The sequence below is a fragment of the Rhinolophus sinicus genome, chromosome 8 (assembly GCF_057876585.1).
Source record: "Rhinolophus sinicus isolate RSI-liver-muscle chromosome 8, RSI-T2T, whole genome shotgun sequence".
NCBI classification, from domain to species: Eukaryota; Metazoa; Chordata; class Mammalia; order Chiroptera; family Rhinolophidae; genus Rhinolophus; species Rhinolophus sinicus.
In genome coordinates this window covers 82,330,252-82,349,795 of record NC_142508.1, presented here as the reverse complement: position 1 = coordinate 82,349,795, position 19,544 = coordinate 82,330,252, and the positions used below count along the sequence as shown (strand labels likewise).

At 54.4% G+C, this 19,544-nt stretch overlaps 1 protein-coding gene and 1 long non-coding RNA gene across 4 annotated transcripts in view; one reads left to right on the top strand and one right to left on the bottom strand.

Moving 5' to 3' along the window:
• Positions 1 to 9,797, bottom strand: part of SPIRE2 (spire type actin nucleation factor 2) — a 31,219-nt gene extending 21,422 nt beyond the window's left edge. For all 3 annotated transcript variants that reach the window (XM_088800393.1, XM_019740483.3, XM_019740484.3), the window contains exon 1: positions 9,527 to 9,797. In XM_088800393.1, coding sequence (XP_088656519.1) covers positions 9,527 to 9,797 — 271 coding nt within the window. The remainder of the gene's footprint in view (positions 1 to 9,526) is intronic.
• A 14-nt stretch (positions 9,798 to 9,811) lies between these two features.
• Positions 9,812 to 11,183, top strand: LOC109451907 (uncharacterized). The gene is made up of 3 exons (XR_002138053.3): positions 9,812 to 9,951; positions 10,245 to 10,440; positions 10,535 to 11,183. It is a non-coding gene; the product is annotated as an uncharacterized LOC109451907 (long non-coding RNA).
• Positions 11,184 to 19,544: the final 8,361 nt, after the last annotated feature.

Genomic DNA, 19,544 nt, shown 5'->3' with positions numbered 1-19,544 from the left:
TTTAGCATGTGAGCTGCAGCTGCCTTAAATTCTTTCTGGAATGAGGTGGCATATGAAAACACAACCATGAAATTCCCTGCTAAATGAACCTGCTAACTACGCAAATATTTTCAAAATGCCATCAAGCTCCAGGAAGATTGCCAACGATAAAGGGATGTGCAGTGGACTGATCCAGTAAAATAATGGAAAACAGCCCCCCCCCAGCACCAGCGAGTTAATAAAAAAGTGAGCAGCCAGCCACACACTGGGGCCTGTGTTGGGTGAAAGTCTGTGGCCGTGACTGGGTGGGGGCGATGGGAGGTGGAAAACAGACTCAGAAAAGGTGTCTCCTGGAAGAGACCCATGCCCTGAGTTGTCCTGAAGATGGGGGGCTAGCCAGCCTTCGGTGTGCCCCCCAGTCCTCGGGCCAGCTGGACGCTTTCTGATTGGAGTAATGTTAATGCTTTCGTCCCTAGCTCAAATAGTCCGTATGCTAACAAAAGTAGGTGTTCATGAATCTAATAGTACAGCAAGTTGCAGGCACTTGGGGCGTCTCTGGGTTTTGGTGATCAGGCTGCCCCTCAGTGAGGTTTTGGGCAGATGGAGGCTGTGCCCAGCTCTTTGATACAAAACTAACAAATGACTTACCATGGCTTCAATCCGCCCAGCCACCGCCAGCAGGTTGGTGCCGACTCCCTCTTTACAGATGAGGAAACTGAGGCTCAGGCAGATTGAGGAATTTACCCAAGACCGGGATCCCCACATGAAGCACTGCCAGACCCCAAAGTGTGCCCTCGCAACCAACCCCCCCCAGCCCGGGTGTAACTGAGTGGAGCTAACGTAACTTTGTTACCAACGTGGTCACACAGCATTGTGTAAAGTACCTTCTGCTTATTTAAAAAATTATCTCGGGAGAGCAGAGACCAGACAGAAGCAGATGGTGGCAGCTAGGAGTGAGGGCTTGGGCCACACTGAGCTGGCGCTCGGATGAGGACCCCTGGGTCCCCTCCAGTCAGTGCTTCTCTCTCTGCAGGGAGCACATCCAAGCCAAGAGGTAGTAGAAAAGGGAAGCCTGTCTGGTTTCTTCTGTATAAAATAACAGATGGGGAGAAATAAGAAGCTACGGTGTTTTCTTTCACATGACCCTGTGCCATAGCCGTAAAAGATGACAGGTGTTATTTGGAGAGAAGTCTGTGGGGACGTTGCAGCCTGGAGTTCCCCCAGCAGCTTCAAGAAAGAGCTTGCGCCTGCCCAGCAGGTGAGTGGTGGGAGGAGGCTACCTGGCCGCTTCGGCCCCCATCTGCCTTGGGGTCGGGGGTAAGGAGCACCTTTCAGGCCACATTCCTACCCACCTGTGCCACCTGTGCTTGTTCCTCTCTGACCTCGTTTCCTCACCTGCAGACGGAGATGACACCTGCCTAGCCTAACACAATGACAAGTGAGGTAGCGAGTGCTGACACTTCCTAGGGCACGGTGTCCTGCAAGGACGTGGTGATGACAGGGATGGGACCAGCAGGGCCTCCTGGCCAGGCTCAGCCCGCGGGCATCCTGCACGTGACTCTTTAGGGGCAGGGCAGGGAATGGCCAAGGAGGAGCCCATCACTCCTTTGTCCAGCCCCCCGAAGATGGAGACCCCACACATCTGGGGAGGCTGGCCACAGCACTGGCCTCACTGGGCTCCCCCAGGGGTCTTACTATGGATAGAGAGTGAAGGACAAGAGTGGAGCGGCCTTTCAAGCCCAGGAGATTTCTGCCTTCCACCTCTCAGGCTGGAGTGATGAGGCGCGGCCAAGCGGCCAGGCCGTGGGGGGAGGACGAGCAGGCCGAGGCCTGTGCGGGCGGTGGGGACGGGCCCCATCAGTGCTGGCTGGAGATGGCGACCTGCAGCATCTCAGAATTGCACCCACTCGCCTCCTGACAGCAGGTGGCATGGCACATCCGGCTACTCACTGTCATATCTTCCGAACAGCGAAACACTGCCAACACCTAAAAGTCCATTGAAGACACACGGAGACGTCCACACAAGGGACACTGGACAGCCACTGAGAAGAAGGAGGTGTCCTTTGTAATGAGATGAGCTGAGCCCCCTAGTAAGGGAACAGCTGAGGGCAGACCCCCGAGTTTAGAGGATATGTACACGACGCCTTCCGCTACCGTGACGAGGCTGCCGGGGGACCCTGTAATGTGCCCTTCACACTGTCTGAATCTGGAGCATGTGATACTCTGTGGAGTCAAGAAACTAACGTGTGTGTGTGAGCGAGCAAAAGGGCAGCATCCCCTCCTCACTCACCGCTCAGAGAGCAGGAGCCATGGTCGGCGGTGAGAACAGTTTGGAGTCAGACAACCTGTGTGACTTAGAGCAACTCACGGACTTTCTCTGAGCCCCTCAGAACCCTCTGAAACAGCAGGCTGTCACCCACCTTACTGGTTACTGTAAAGATTAAACAAAACGCTCCTAGCGTTCCAGCGCCTAGTAAGTTATCAGTAAATGCTTGTTACATCATCAGGAAACACATTTTATAATTAGAATTACGCAATGCCCTAGGCTGAGCGCTAATGTCTAGAAATGAGCTGGTGACCGCAGGGATGGAGAACGCCCGCTCGAAACCACGGAAGGTGTGTGTTTGTTTAGCAAATGCAGAGAGCTCTCTGGGTCAAAGGCACCGGTGTTTGGGGTATGCCTGCCTGCTTTGCTACAAAGTCACACATCACCCACAGGCTGTGGTTTCCTCCCCTGTAAGTGAGAACCCCAGATACCAGGACTGCAGTGATTCCAGGGGGACCCAGTCCCGGGGAGCTGTGTGTTGGCCAGAGCTGCCCTCACCCCCAGCAAAAAACGCCGTTAATGTCTGCACCTTCACAATATTCTGGTGCCTCCACCCCCTGCAGTGTGTTCTGGGACAACTGCAGGGATACCCCATCGGTGGTCCCCGCATCAGGCAGCAGCCCTAAAAGCGAGGCACTACATTGCAACTGACGGTCCTTCCCCTGGCATTGCTTCTCGGGGACATCTCATTTAGTCCTTCTGTTGTCCAGTGCGGCCCGCAGAGGGTGAGGAACCTGCCCGAGGCACCTGGCTGAGGGTCAACCCCCACTGGCCTGGCTCTCCAGACCACGGTTTGTCCCCCTCTGACATTTGAGTCATCTGGCACTGGAGGTGTTCCAGCAGGAGCGGGGGGACCCCTTCTGAAAGTGTGGCCCCAGGAATCCACGTACAGTAGCCCAGCGGTCCCAGAGTGGGCCCTGGGACCAGCATCATTGGGAACTAGCCAGAAATGCATATTCTCAGGCCCACCCCAGAACTGGGTGGAATCAGACACTCTGGGTGGGGCCCAGTGATCTCTTTATCTATGTTTACCACAGTGGACTCACGTGTGATAAGTGCCCCCATAAAGCGTTGGGTGGAAGCACAATTCCAGAACCCATGTTCTATGATCGCTGCTGACGGTGGAATCCAGGTGGGAGGACCAGCGTCCATTCTACCCATGATATTTCCCCTCTGGTTGGCAGAACACTGGCCCCCAACCTGTCCATGTTCCAATCATAGGACCTGTGGACACGTTACACTGCAAGGGGACTTGGGGTAGCAGATGCAGTGAAGCTTATGGCAAAGACATGATCTTGGATTTCTGACCTTCGACTGTAAGAGAATAAATCTGTGCTGTTTTAAGTAGTAAACTTTGTAAGTTGTGACCGTGGCCAAAAGACACCCTTACACCCTGCTTTTTAGATCCTCCGCCTTCTCTCCCTCTCCAGTCCCTGGAGAGAGGCTGCCAGGCAAATGCCCTTGAGAGGACACACTTGTGACTGAACAGACAGGGATGCCGGGCAGAGCTGAAGAGAGCGAGGGGCACGGCCCCAGGTGCTCTGGACTCAGTACAGGCTGATTTGCCTAATTACCGGCACGCCACTTCAGGCAGCCTTCTGGCTTGAGTGGGGCCTTACCTGGAGGCCAAACTCCCTCTGAGGAGTCCGACAGGATCAGAGCGAAACCCAGTGTCATCCTGCGGTTGATACTCACTGGCATATTTGCTTAAATGGCCACATCCTTGGACCAGACCAACCAGTGCCAGCCACAGTGCTCCCTTTGTGAGGCGACACATATACTTGCGGGTAAAGATCTGGGGTTGGGAGGGGTGGAGTGGCATCCCCACGAGCCAAGTCTCAAGGTGCACAGGGACCTCAAGGACCCCTTTGCAAGGGTCAGGGCCTCTCCTAAGCGCACAGCGCAGAACTTGCCGCGGCAGGGCCGGCGGGTGGGCCCACTGAGGCAGCCACACAGCTTGCCAGGGACTGCCTTCCTGTGAGGTAATCCTTGCTCAGAGGTGACACTACTTCGGGAATGCTATCTGCAAACACACCCAGCTCAGTCACACCCAGGTGCCCTTCCCAGCACCTGCAGCCTCCCCCACACACAGCGGCAGCCGGGCACCCTCACCACCCAGCTTGCCTGCCCTGGGGCACCTTCAGCGCCCCCCACTCCTGTTTCCCGAAGGGGCGTTCCGGGCATTCTGCAGGTGGAAGACGTTTTACATCATCAGTAAATGGGACGGGGACCAGCACCTACTTCTTCAGATCGGGGAGCTGCCACGTGCACAGGGGTTAGGGCGTGGTGCGGAGAGCCACCGGTGCCAGCCAGTGTTACCCTGCACCAGGAGTGTCCCAAGGCTGCACAGACATCGACCCAGCCTCTGAGGCAGCTGCCGCCGGCCCTCCCATTTCAGAGAATGAAACTGAGGCACGCACAGTGTAAGGAACTTACAAAGCCAGGCAGGAGGTTGGGTCCAGGGCTGGAGCCCCCACCTCCCCACCAGGTGACAGGTGGCTGCTTTTCTCTGGACCTCAGTGTTCTCAGCTATAGAAGGGGATCATAACAGTGCCACCAGAGCACTGTCCTGAGGGCACCCTGCAGGTGCCGGCCGCTGTCACTGTGGGTGGTAAAGGAAAGTGCCCATCCATCCTGGGGCGGCCCTGCTTCATCTCCACACCACATCTGGATTGGGCAACCTTCACAGGGTGCAGCAAAAGCAGAGCTCCGAGGCCCAATGGTGGGACACCCATGTGAGGGGAACCTGGTCACCAGAGGAGGTTCAAGGGGAGGGAGGCTCCAAGCAGGAGTCACTTCCTCAGCAGGACTGGGAAACCATCGCTGGACAATGCCACTCAATGCTCACCGTGTGGTCACAGTGTGGACAAAGGACCACACAGAGGCAAGCTACAGAGACAATCCTGGGGGCGGCCGGACGGCTCAGTTGGTTAGAGCACAAGCTCTGAACAACAGGTTTGCTGGTTCGATTCCCACATGGGCCAGTGAGCTGCGCCCTCCACAACTAGATTGAAGACAATGAGTTGCCCCTGCGCTGCCAGAGGGGCAGCTGGATGGCTCAGCTGGTTAGAGTGCAAGCTCTCAACAACAAGGTAGCCCGTGCAATTCCCGCATGCGATGGTGGGCCCCCTGCAAGTAAGATTGGAAACTGGCGAGACTGGACTTGGAGCTGAGCTGCGCCCTCCACAACTAGATTGAAGGACAAGACTTGGAGCTGATGGGCCCTGGAGAAACACACTGTCCCCCAATATTCCCCAATAAAAATTAAAAAAAAAGACAGTCCCTAGTCACAGGAAGGCACTTGCCAAGTCCCGTTTTAGTGCCCCATTCCACAGGACACACAGGGCTTCCTGGAACACCAGGGGTCCAGACATTCCTCACTGGCCATAGATTCCCCTGCAGCTGTTGGGGGGGACCCTGGACCAGGACACAGACGAGTGAGCGTCTACAGTAGGGACAGACAGCTCCTGTGCATATGCAGTGATGGCGCAGAAACAACAGCGGTGGTGGTGGCACCTGTGTGTGTGCACGTGTCTGTGTGTGTGTGTGTGTGTGTGTGCATGTCTATGTCTGTATGTGTACACGTGTCTGCATGTATGCATATGCATGTGTGTGTGTGCACGTGTCTGTGTGTGTTTACGTGTTTATGCCTGTGTGCACGTACACATTTGTGCATGTGTGTGTGTGCATCCTGGGCCCAGGATGGATGTAGGCTCCCTACTGACGTTCCCTCTCTAGTCCTCACCCCTCCCCAGGCACATGCCACCATCACCTCAGGCCAGAATGGGGGCAGTGGTGACACACCAGAGCCTTCTCTTCAGCATGGCTGTTCCTCTAGCCATCGGGCTGGAGGTAAGAAAGTGGAAAGAGAATTGCAGGTCCCACGGAGTTCATGGCACAGGGACGTCATAGTGCTATGCAGGACAGACTGAAAGTTGTTTCTGAGTGTGGAACTCAGGGCTGCACAGTGAGGAGACTGGGAAAGCCCCGTGTCCATGCAGCGAGGGCTGCAGCGGGCCTTTAGGTTGGACCGTGCAGTGCTTCTGGAGCCTTGAGGTCAGCTGGCCTCAGAACTAGACAGGAGGGGCCTGGAGGGACAGCTGTGACCTAGTGACAGACAGGTCCCGTGAGGCACCGGAGAGTGGGCCCGTGAAGAGTTTGAGCATCAAAACTGACTAGAAAAAACAATCAGAAAAGTAGGGCGGTGTGTACATTAGCATGAGCAGAATGGAGAAGGTGGGAGGCAAAGGGAAAAGAGACACCGGGATAGGCACATCCTTATCTACACCCGCTTCCAGCTTCCAGCCTCTGTTGCCCGTGGTGGTTTTCTTGGTGGAGAGCCTAATGCCTGGAGGAAAGTGTTTCACCAGCAGATGTAGGTTCCCCTGCTACCCAGTCAAGCGTAGCTTTTGGGCTGAAGTGCCCTCAGGGGGCATCAGGGGGACAGACACCCCTGAAAGTATCCCAGGGTCACCCAGTCACTGCCCAGCTGCATTTAATGAGCATGGCCTCAGGCGATGGCTCAGCTCACCACTGCCATGACACCTGACGGGTTTCCTGCTTGGTCATAAAAAGGAGCCCTTCCTTCAGCAGCAGGTGGTTCAAGAATTGCCTGGTAAAAATAACTTCACGTTAACGTGTTTTCCCACTTAAAAAAGGGGGCTTCCAAGCAGTGATGACAAGGTCTTCAGACTAAACATTATTCTCATCAGCTTTTCCCATGTCAGCTTTCCGTACATAGCTGGAGGGAGGTCTTGTTCCCACGTGCATGCTGAGGTACCATTATCACTTCCCAAGTATGGTTTCGTTTTGTTGTTGATTTCTTCAGTTATTTTAAACATTCACTTATACTGAGGACCCATCCAAATGTCTTTCTGACTGCTGTTTACAGCAGGAATTAACAGGCCTCATTCAGTGAATCCCCCAGTCATCACTCAGGCCCCGAGAACTCTGGGTTTGGCGTCTTTGGCAGACACGTGGTCTGAAGTTCCAGCCGATTCACAAAAGGTCAACAAGGACAGAAAAGGAAGTTCGGGTAATGCATTTTCCTTAATCTTAAAAGAGGCAGCAAGTGGTAAACCTCGTCCACCTTTGCCAGACATATTTATGGACAGGAACCAACGATCGTATCGTATCGAGTGGGAAATGGAATTGGGCTCCTTCATGTCACAGGCTGGCACCTCCCCATAAAAGTCAACATAGGGTGGCGACCCGTGAGCTTTGAACCCAGCCTGGATTTCCTGTGGAGCTGTGAGCATGGAGACAGCAGGAAGTGCCTTTGGGTCTGCAATCACCAGGAAGGAGGGGCTGAACCGTCCCTGGGGGCCGGAGAGATGGAGAGCACCCACCACCCTTGAGGACAGCCCTCTTGGGACAACAGTTCAGAGAGTACCAATAAGAAACATAGTGTGACCCCCACAGTTAGGGGGTTGCTGGGTGCATCTCAGTTCTAAGCAGCTGCGTGATTGGTGGCAAACCACTGACCACTCTGTGCCTCAGTTTCCCCATCTTTAGAATCCGAGGGTCAGACCAGCCCTGTCCTGCACTGTGGTGCCAGGAGCCAGACCCCAGGCTATACGGTATTATCTCCGGGGATGGGGAGGGGCACAGGGATGGTCTTTTAATAAGGAAAATACAGTTTCAGGAGAAAAGATCTTTGTCAATATGCAGACTGCAGGGCCACACAGGGGAGACAAGGCCATCGTGTACAGGGCTCTCAGCCCAACCTGTGAGGACAGAGCATTGCGTGCTGACTCCAAACCCTGCTGCTTTCTGTGACTTTAGGTAAGCCTGAGCCTCAGCTTACTGAGTGTATAATGGGAACACTACTGGAGTCTGGAGTGCCAGCTCTTATATCTGCCCCCAAATATATTGGTGTTTTTGTGGAAAATGCAGCAACTCGCAAGTGTCCCATGGCAGAGGTGTTGAGGTGGGTGGAAACAGGGCACAGGGATGAGAAGGGAAGATTTGGTGATGGTTCCTGGGCGGTGTCCAGCAGACGCCTCCTTGTTCCCAGAGCAGCTGTCTCCCCCGTCCAGCTTTGCCCTGGTCCTGCCCGACCCTCCCTGATGCCTGCCATGAGGATTTCTGCAAACCCACAGCTCTGGGCTGGAGCGAGTCCAGCCCTCGTCTGCACACACAGCGGGCCTTTGTGTTTCCCCACAGGGTATCAGCTTTGGGGTAATATCATCATATGCTTCATACCAGCACGCTGGTTCTCCAGGAAAGAAAGAACTTTTTCTGGAAGAAAGAAGCTAAAAATCACCTAAACTCACTATCCTGAACAGACTTCAAATACCTTTAAAGGGCTTAATTGATTATTAGTATTGATGATTAAGGGCAGAGAAACTACGCAAATAGTCCCCCAAGTTGTACACATTCTCCTTGCTCTCCATTAAACCCAGGACATTGGTGGCCATTCAGCAGGGATTCCAGAGACGCACAGCCCCTCCTCCCACCCTCTTATCCCCGAAAGAGCCCAAGGGGGACTTTTGTTCCTCTCCTGCCTAAGGCACCAGCCTTGCAGTTACCAGTGAAGGATTCCACACCAAGAGTCAATGGGTGGAAATGGCTGCAGACCCACAGAGCAGGACGACCTGGCCCCAGGTGGGGAGAACAGGGGATGGGAGACCCAGAATCCAGTCTCCCCACCCAAGGTCCTTAGCCATCAAGCCAAAGTCCCTCTCCGCTGAGGTAAACATGCCCAACCGCAGGCAGCCAACCCAAAGCAGCTGGCCCTGATGTTAACAGATGGGTTCCAGGTTGGCGTGGGGGGTCCAGGAAAGCAGGGGGTATCCCAGATTGGAGGAAGAGGGCTTCCCGGTGGAGAGAGGGAAGGATGGAGAGGAGCAGGGGACTTCCAGGTCCAGCAGAGGGGGGAGGGAGAGGGCAGGCGAGCGAAGGAGGTCTGAGTCCCAGTAGACAGTTGGGGGCAGGGCTCCCAATCCAGAAAAGGGCAGAGAAAGGCCTTCCGGTCCCGCTCAGAGAGAAGGTGGAGGGGACCCTCCTAACCAGCAGAGGGAGGGTGCGGAAGGGGGCGCCAGGTCCAACATTGATAGGACGTGGAAGGGCGGGGCTCGCCTCCAGCAGAGGAGGAGGGAGGGGTCGCAGCCCCTTCCTCTGCACCCCTGCCGGCCCAGCCGCTCGGAGCTCTCCCCCCACCCGCCCCAGCAGCCCCGCGCGCCGCACGAGAGCGCCCGGCCACACCCCCACCGGCCTCACCTGCGGCGCCGGGCTCCAGCCGCGCGCTGACCGAGCCGTCCCTGCGCAGGAGGATGTCCGCCGTGTCCCGGATGCGCCGCCGGCCGCCCGGCGCGCCCCGCAGCCCGCGGCAGCCCTGGAAGCACACGGCCCACGCCTGCTCCTCGTTGATGGGCTGCTCGTAGGCCTTCAGCACCTCCTCCAGGGACAGCTCCCACTGCTCCGGCTGTCCCGCGCCCGCCGCCCGAGCCCCGGCCGCCGCGTCGCCACTGGAGCTGCCGGCCCGGGCCATGGCCGCCCCATCATCACCTCCCGCGCGCCCGGCCGGTTTCCATAACAGCCGCGCCAGGGCAGGCGACGCACCCGCCGAGCGCGGGGGGCGGATCCCGCGCCTCTGGCCGCTGCTTTGTCATCCTCGGCGGCCCCGCCCCGCGCGCGAGGCGCAGGTGAGGGCGGTCGAGGGAGAGGCCTGGCTGTAGGGGGTGGCGCGGAGCCCGGCCTGGGAAAGGTGGTCCGGGGGGGTGCAGGGCCGGGGAGAGCGGGGCCCGAGGGTGCAGGGCTGGGAGAGGCGGGGAGCGCAGGGCCGGGCCAGAGAGTGGGTGAGGAAGTGGGGGAGAGCCGTGGGGCGCTGAGCCAGGCCGAGGGGTGGCCTGCATCCCAGGGAGGCTCTCCCCACCCCCGCGCTCCTGGCAAACCCAGACGGCGGGCGCCCACGCCCGGCTCTCGCTCTCGTATTTAGGCCGACATCCAGCCCAAAACAGTGCAGTGACTCCGGGGCCTCGGGCACGTCTGACGCTGGAACGCAGGAGGGAGCCAGGAGGACTGTGAATCATCACCTCCACCCCCTACACATACACACTCACACACGCAGGCTTTACAATGGTGGAGGAGCGCACGATGCCCTCAGTGGCCTCTGTGGAGGGCAGGCTGGCAAGGTGAGCTCAGGAGGTTGCTATAGGGTGATGAGAGTGAGGGAGACCTCACGGTATGAAGCAAGCACTTAATAAATGACCCTTTGACCTTTTGCAGCAGGAGACTTGTCGGTGTTAAATGCTCTGGTGTCTCCAGGAAAAATAAACGGGCTGTTCACCAATGGGAGAGCGGCATTCCCCTTTGAACGCGTCTGTGCCTCCATTCCTGGCCAGCTCACTCCCTCCAGGGGAGGGGTGGCACCTACACACCCAGGTAGCTTACTCTGGCTGATCCGAAATAACAGAGCCAAATGCAACTGGAGAATAATCAGCACTAAGGCAATGGGCCCCAAGCCTGGATCCCCTGGGGAGATCACAGAATGCAAGTTCCTGGAGATTCCCCAGCTGCAGAGTCTGTGCCTGGTCTGAGGTGGAACTTGGGACCCCAGAGTTCCCTGGTGGTTCTGAGCAGCCCAGTGTAGGAACCACAGCAATGGGCAATTTCATCTCCTTTGAAAGAGATGAGGTGGGGACGGGGGAAGGCTGTCATCTGGGGCCCTAGTGCCAGATAATCCCATCTGGAATTTTAATCTTCAAACAAAGAAGAGTTTGATGAAGACAGATTGTGCCAAAAGTTTCTATATTCAGCAGCGGGCAACTTTCAGTTCTCCAAGCGAAAACTGGACATGGGGCAGGTGGGAGATACGCTGTCTCCTGAATGAACTGTGCGCGCACACGACTATCAATAAAAGTCAGTGAGAAACTTCCAGGTCTGCCTGAGAGCAATGCAGTTAAGAACCCTTCAGTGAGGACTCCCACGCACGCACGCACGCACGCACAGCCGACCGCTGCAGTGGTTAAGGAAAGTCCCTCCTGACTCTCATGACACAATGCCAGGTGTGTTTGACCCCGGGGAACTGTCCCCCCCACACACACACAGCCACACGGTGAGCTTGTTTCTGCTTGGCCCACAGACGGGTGGTTTCTGCTCTCAGACTCCATGGGATAGACTTCCATTTGCAACACCTGTGGTTGAGATGGCGTTGCTCCCACCGCAGCCAGCCACCCTCCCCCTCCTGGGTGTGTGGTGCAGTGAGTGGGCAGGGTAGAATGTGTGCAGTCACCCTAATTAGAAGCTGGTTGGGTCATAGCAAGAAGTTCCTTCCCTGTTCTTCAAAGGCCTTCAACTTTCCCCACCTCAGCACGTGGTTTCAGGATCTCATTTGAAGACCAGGGGGCCTTGGTAAGGACCTAGTGACAATTCACACCTGGCTGGCCCAGTGGTCCTTGGCCTGTGGAAGGGTACAATACCCTCTCTGATATGGCATTGATCTTTTTTTTAGGGATCCCTGGGCACTTTCCAAGACACCAGCCAGCAAGATTTAGAACACTGGGGTTTTACTAAAAGTTTTAAAAAATGAGGTTTTACTTATCTCTTCGTATCCCCTATTGCATTGCCCTGATGTGGACAAGATCACAGCCCTGTAATCTTGGGTATTGTACCCTCACACAGATTTGTCCCCCTCGCCATGACCAAAATGAGCAAGCAGAAGCGTCGGTCAGCTCTATAGATGCTCCTAGAAACCATCACTTTTTTCCCCTCTCAGGTCATTTACTTCTACATCCCCTCCCAAAGAAACGACATGACACCTAGAAATGGACCTAGGTGGGAAGTAAGCCCAATATGGCCCAAGGCTGGCGGTGGTAGGGAGAGGGGTTTCAACCTTGTAGACTGGGAGCCCCAGAGTGGCTTTTAAGCCAGTCATCAGAAAGGAATCAGGACTGCACTGGAAGAGAAAACTGGTCAAAGTGGCCCATGGCTCTCGCAACTAGATGCAGCTGGGTTCTGACTGGTTGGTGGGAGCGCTGCACAGGGCTAAGCTGCACCCAGCAGGCAGCTGGGGTGACGTCCCAAAGCATGGCTGCTAATTAAAAAGTGTTCTTAATACTTTGAATCAGACTGAGGGCTCTACCACAAGGGATTCATGTGGGTAAAATGACAGTTGTCTGGGACGCATACCAAGGCAAGAGCACATCCCAGCTGCTCCTATGTGAGCACTGCATATGGCGCCTGGTCGGGATGGGAGATGGGGTACACCTCCGTGGAAAATGGCACTTGGGCTAAAATATTTAGCTATTTGTCCACAGACGGGCAACACAACATCAGACTCAGAGAAATGTTAGTTCTTCCATAACTTGAACTTGCCACTTGGATTTTAGAAACAGTGTATTTCCGGCTGTTAAAAACGCATGGTAGAATCGATAGAGGTCAATCATTAACTTGGAAAGCTCTGGGGCAAGGTCATTTCCACGGTTGTGGGATCACCTGTGGCTGACTCCTAAAAACGTTCTTTATACTTCATTTCCAATAGATTAGGGAGTCCCAGGGGTGGGATGTGATCTGTCACTGTGGGCTGTGCTTGGGGACAGGATAGAGACATTTAGTGCCATGACAATGTGCCAGTGTGTGGACCTGCAGACTCCCTGTGTCCAGTTCTCACGTGAGCAAAGACACTCCCCAGGGTTCATCTCATGGTGTGCGCTGTGCACTCACACACGTGCTGAGTGCTGGGCATTGATGTCTTCAGTGAAAGGCCACCCAGGTGCCACCTTGGAGAAACAGCACAGGGGAGCACCTTCTCTTCAGCTGGCTGAGGGCTACAGGAGCGTGATATGTAAAAACAACCACTGGTTGGTTGTTTCTCCCAGTGTTTGGTGCTTCGAGGGAGATGTGATCTTGTCCACACAGGGGCAATACGATCGGGCGCCGGTGGCTCATGCCTGCGGTTGGCCATCTATTAAAAAGCTTTAGGAACTATACCTCTGGACGACACAGAATCTAGAGGATCTTAATTTTAGGCTCCTAGAGGCCAAAAGATAACTTGGGGTTGGATCCCCAGGTGCGCTGTGGCCTACAGTTACGTGATTCCAGGAGAGGAGCCCAGGACTCCAGGGTCCAGCATGGCAGAGTGAGAACACTCTGAGTGCATAGAAACAACAGAGTGAGTCAGGCATGTGGGCAGTTGGGTTTAAGATCAATGACAACTTGAGATCAAAGGCCTGTCGACTCCCCTAGACACAGGCAGAGGCTTCGGCTGTGGTGAGTGGAGTGCAGAGGCTCTCTCTCCTACCAGTTCCACTTCAGATCGAAAAACAGGTCGGCTTCCCCCAAGGGACCCAAGCACACCAAGTGCAGTGAGCCGCCAGGCCCCTGTTGCCATGACTCAGAGGCCCCTGAATGCCCTCTTTGTCCTGCTCCTCGCAGCCAGGCAGGGCTCAGGGGTCTGGGAGGAAAGGCTGAAACTCGAGAAGGCCTGGTTTTGTGCTTTCGGTTTATTTTGGGATAATGGTAAAGGCCATGAATCCCAAGGGGAGCCAGATAGAGCCAGACTGTGCTTGATCTCTGAACGGGAGCCCAGAATGGCTCCCAGGCAAGGGCCCTGGACTGGGCATTGCTACAGGTTTGGAGGCTGGTGGTGGACAAGACGAGGAGGCAGGAGACCCAGAGCACAGGGTGGGACATGGAGGTCCCAGAGCTAAGCCAAGAGAAGGAGAGGGCTGTGCTGTGAGGGCAGGACCAGAAGAGGGGTGCTGAAGGGGGTACTCACCCTGGAGTTCTGAACAGGAGGCGAGAAAATCCTGGAGGACACGGTTTGCTTCGTTCTGAAGACATCGGAGGTCACTTCCAAAGTTTGAACTCATTTTCTCGTATGTTTTGAACAGGTAAGGCAGGGTGGTTAAAACTCAGGCGAGCGCTTTCCCAGTGCACTACTTGCAGCTGCTGGAGGGCCTCATCCGTGTACCAGGTCTTCCTCACAGCCTGGAGGGAAGCACGTTTCTGTCACAGCTGACATCTTTGCAGGATTACAGAGGTAATCCTACATATCGATGTGGATGTCGGCTCATCTGACATGCTGACGTCGAAAAGTATAAACTGAGAAGTCTTCCGTCACAGTCAGGCACCTGCGGCCACTGCTCTTCTGTGTATCATCCCCGAAATGGCATCGACCTCCTACAAGCTCATGTCCCTTTTTACACGGAGGGCAGCATGTCTGCGCCCTGGCCTGTGCTCTGCTTTGTCTCTCATCAGGCTGGGGAATGGTTGGTGTCAGCGTGGAAGAGCTTCCATGTTCTCTACAACCGCGTGCTTTTCTCACTGGTGCATTGTCAGGGCCGGGAAGAGCGCAGGGCAGAGGGATGGGGGTGTCATTCACTGTGTGCTGACTGAGCAGCAGTGTGAGTGTGTGCAGGTGTATGTGTGTGCATGCACATGTATGTGTGCGACAGTGTACATGTCCTTGTGCTGGTGAGAGTACACGTATGAGTGTGTGTGCTATGTGTGCATGTGAGTGTGCGAGTATGTGTGTGTGTGTTTTGTGTGAGAGTACTTGAATGTGTACATGTGTGCAGGTGAGAATACATGTGTGAGTCTGCGTGTGTGAGAGTGTGCATGTGTGTATATTATGTTTCCCCGAAAATGAGACCTAGCCGGACAATCAGCTCTAATGCATCTTTTGGAGCAAAAATTAATATAAGACCTGGTATTATATTATATTATATTATATTATATTATATTATATTATATTATATTATATTATATTAAGACCGGTCTTATAGTAAAATAAGACTGGGTCTTATATTAATTTTTACTCCAAAAGACCCATTGGAGATGATTGTCCGGCTATATCTTATTTTCGGGGAAACACAGTATGTGTGTGTACATGGGTACAGGTGTGTATGTGAGCGTGTGTATATGGGTGCATGCATGAGTGTATGTGAGAGCATGTGTGTATGTGCATGTGAGAGTGTTTGTGCCCACACACGCTAAGCTTTGGTTTGGCTTTCTCAAGTTGAGATGTGTGGCAGCCACTATAAGTGGATGTCAGTGGATTCACATTCCTGCTCGCACCCCTCCTTGCATTTTCTCCCCTGCCCATTTCCATCCCCCTTTTCATAAACTGCACTCCAGGAACCGGGCCAGTGCGTCTTCCAACATGGCTGTGAGTGTGTGGGATCCACCCACATCATCCTCAGACATCAATCCTTCTAGGAAGTGTGCGTGGAGGCACAGATGTTGGCTGCTGCCAAATGGTGGGCTGTCGAGATGCTGGCTTTGTGGAAGGGGCGTTTCAGGTGTGGGGGGCTGTCATCACTTCCGTGTCGCCTCAGTGGGTCTCGCTGGCCCTCAGCCCAGATGAAACACTGAAGGTCACTCTTGCCCCTGGACATAGTACTGGCCTTTCACTCCAGAGTGCAGACAGCAGCAGAGCCCACGCCCTTCCCAGGGAAGCTCACCGGCCTCTGTCAGGCTTTACGGATGGAGAAACTGAGGCTCCAAGGTTTTCTTGGGCTTCTTTTCCTTCCTGAGCAGTCTGGGTGCTTACAGGAGGGTCTCGTGAACTCTACTCCTCCAACTCTAAAGCCTTCATTTCCTGATGAGGAGGTCACATCATGGCACAAAGCACCTTGGGCCACCTACCTCTTCCTGGAACACAAGAACCTCTGAGGGTGGAAGTGGGGAATACTGGTGTTGGCACAGGAAACGGAGGCAGGCATTGACGCCACACGTGCCCGCCCTGCACAGCCGCAGTTGGTGTCACCCATGGCATGAGCCCAAGCCAGGCGGAGCATAGCGGTGGCAGGCCTGGCTCCTCAGGGTCTGGCACCGTCTGGTGTGTCTGAGCACAGCCCCCTGCAAGCTGCTTCCGTGTGCTGGCGACTTTTATAACTTCACCTGGTTAGAGAAATTTGTTTAGTGGTTTCTAAGAATATGGACCTATTGTGTCTATGCTCTGGAATTTGGCAAGCATCAGGACAATGTAAGTGTGAATTTACTGCTAATTAAAATAATTACAATAATTAGGGCTCCATCCCAGTCAGCAGCTTGGGGATATTAAGAGAGAAAACCTTTTCTGAGAGAGACCCATGGCCAAGTGGAAACAGTGTTCCCCAAAGCTTAATAAACTCCCCCTCAAATAACTTAAAAAGTGCTTGACACAGGCAGCTGTTGGTGTGGTCTGGGGTCTCTGTCAGATGCATGGCTTGAGTGGGAGGTGGGAACAGGCAGAGCTGCTGGAACCAGACTCCTAACAGGACCCCACTGTCACCGCTGGGCTGCCCAGAGGGTTTGCCTTGACAGCTGCAGCCTTTTTATGGCCTGTTTCCTGCAGTTTCCTATGCACAGTGACTCACACCGTCACACTCAGCCAGCAGAGTGCAGAGGCTCTGAGATCCTTGTGGGGACCTCATGGGTTCTGAATTCCTGTTCCCTCCCAGACCTGGCACACAGGTCCCGCCCGTACTGTGTCTCAGTCACAAAGAAGAGCGTCGTGCTAGATGGGACCCGAGTAGTCAGCATGGCCCCAGGACAGGGCTCTGCTTTGAGGCAGAGAAGGAGCACTGTCCTGAGATGGGGCAGCAATCCCTGAGGGCAGACCCCTTAGTGCTCTGAGCCGCTGCCGGCCGGGTGGCAGTGGAGCGCCCAGCAGCCACTCATGCTGTCAGGGCTTTAAAGGGCATCCATGAGGCACTTGCTCTCATGAACGTTCGAGATACAAAAGGCTTTCACTCATTTTCCACCCGGAATGGGCACGGGGGTCAGAGTCTGCAAGGGACTCACTCTTGTCCTCAGTATTTCCTGGCACCTCGAGCAACGTCAAGGAGAAATTCATCTTCACATTCTGTCCTTGTTCTTGGCCACTTCCATATAGAGATTGTCATGAATAAAGCTGGCGTCCCCATGTGCTGGGCAGCAGAGTCAGAAGGAGGGGAGAGATCCAGGTGTGAAGCAGCTGAGGCAGAGGCAAAACGAAGGGGAGCCGGCCTGCTGGGTCACCCTACCCCAGGCTTATCTGTTTCTCCTGATGTTTGGGGAGGGCAGAGGGCGTGGAGGAAATTTCTCTAGATTGGAAATCCAGGAGGCTCTCTCTCTCTTGTCCATCTGTGTCCAGGGGCTTCAGCCCCACGTGCCCGGGTCTGTGGTTCCAAAGGGGCGTAATGTTTAAGAGCTTGGGTTTGGGGGTCAGACAGGCTTGGGTTCTTTCCCTGTATTTGCTGTTTATTAGCCGTGTGTCCTTGAGCGAATTCCTTAACCGGTGAGTACATTTCCTCATCTGTAACGTGGACTGATACTAATGGCCCCACTCCTATAATGAACCATGTGTAAAGGGCTACATCAGTTTTCTGTCGCTCTGTGACCGACCATCCCAAGACTTAGTGGGTTAAAGCGACAGCCGTTTGCTTAGCACATGATTCTGTGGGTCTGTGGCAGTTACTCTGGGCTTGGCCAGCCTCACTCCCCCGTTTGCATCACTGCTGGGTTGCTGGCAGCTTGATGGCCTATGATGGCTTCATTCCCAGGTTCTGGTGGGGGCAGGATGCCGGCCAGGGCCTGGGACATTTGCCTGGGCACCCTGCCTCTCCTCCGTGTGGCCGGGTCTTCAGGCAAGCCGGCTCAGGTATGTTCTTCGGGGGTTCAGAGTTCCAAGCTCTGAAATACAAGGTCTTTTCAAGCTTCTGCTTGCATCAGGATATGTGCATTTCATCGGCAAGCCCAAAGTGGAAGGATGGAGAAACAGGACCAGCTCTTGATGGAGTGTCCATGCTTGCAGTCCACACAGGCTGAATGGTATGCAATACGTACAGTCACTTCCCACCCAGCTGCACCCACCCAGGCTTAGCAGCTCCAGCTCTGGGCCAGGGCCAGCAGCAGTGGTATAGGGTGACTGTGGCTTGTGCACAAACTTGAAAAGTTGCCATTTCCAGCGACCGGGAAGGCAATTCAGGAGTCAACAGTGGAGAGAGAGCTCTTTGATCATCCTGCATCACAAAGGTCTTCATGGCCAACAGGGTGATGTTGTGTGAAGACCTGGACATTGAGACTGAGTTAAAGGTGATCTGACTCTTTCAACCCTGTGTGAGATAATGGAAATACATATTGGTGTCCCCCCAGTTCCTGCCACAGGGCTCCTGAAACCCTTGTCATTTCCTAAGTGAGCATCTCTTATTCTAGTGGGGGAGACTCTGGGTGGCTCCGAATGGCTTCTGGATGGGGGCTGTCACCACAAAGACCGAGCCATGATTAGAATTCTCAGCCCCACGCCCATCGTCAGGATGGAGACAGGCTGGAAATGGAGTTAACTACCAACCATGCCTATGCAAGGAAGCCTCCATAAAAATCCTGGAGGTACAGTGTTGGGAGAGCTTCCACGTCAGGGAACATGTCCACACTGGGAGGGTGACACACCCCAGTTCCATGGGGACAGAAGCTCCTGCATTCAGGACCCTCCCAAACCTCACCTCTCTCTTAATCTGGCTGGTCATCTGTATCCTGTATCATATCCTCAAAAAACAAAAAACGAAAAAAAACAACAAAAAAAAAAACCCTGGTAAATGTGTTTCCTTGAGTCCTGTGAGCCACTCTATCAAATTAATTGAAACCGAGGAGGGGTCGTGGAGATCCCCAATTTGTTGCCAAATCAGGCAGAGGTCGTGGGTAATTTGGGGACTCCTGACTTAGACTTGGCATCTGAATTGGGGGCCAGTCCTGTGCGACTGAGCCCTCAACCTGTGGGATCTGACGCTATCTCAGGTTGCCAGCGTCAGAATTGAGTTAAATGGTAGAACACCCAGCTTATGTCACAGGAAATTGCTTGTTATGGGGAAAAACCTCCACACATTTGGTGCCCAGAAGTGTCAGAAGTGAAGTGTTCTGTGTGCAAGTGAAGAAGAGTCACAGGCGGGAGACTCACACAGGAAGGAAAACTGGGTGGTTTTTCTAACTCACCTCTTCAGAAGAGCAGAGGACTCAGTTCACCTTCCATATAGTTGTCACCTGTTTGTCGTTACATGTGTGCGTAAAAGTGACACATGGTAACACCTGTCGAAACAAATCTAAAAGAGCTCTTTTGAGGTGATAAGAAAGCCTGTGTTGTTATTTGATCGGCCTTCTGCAATTTATTCTCAACTGAGTGAGACAGCAGCGGTCTGCGGTCCTTGCTCCACCGCCCTCCCCAGCCCCTGGTGGTGCGTAAACCAGCTTGGAGGCCTCAGCCCTTCTTACCCTGATCTGTTCTCACTTTAAAAAGAAAATGTTTTGTGTACTTCTATGACATGGTCACAAAAGGAGA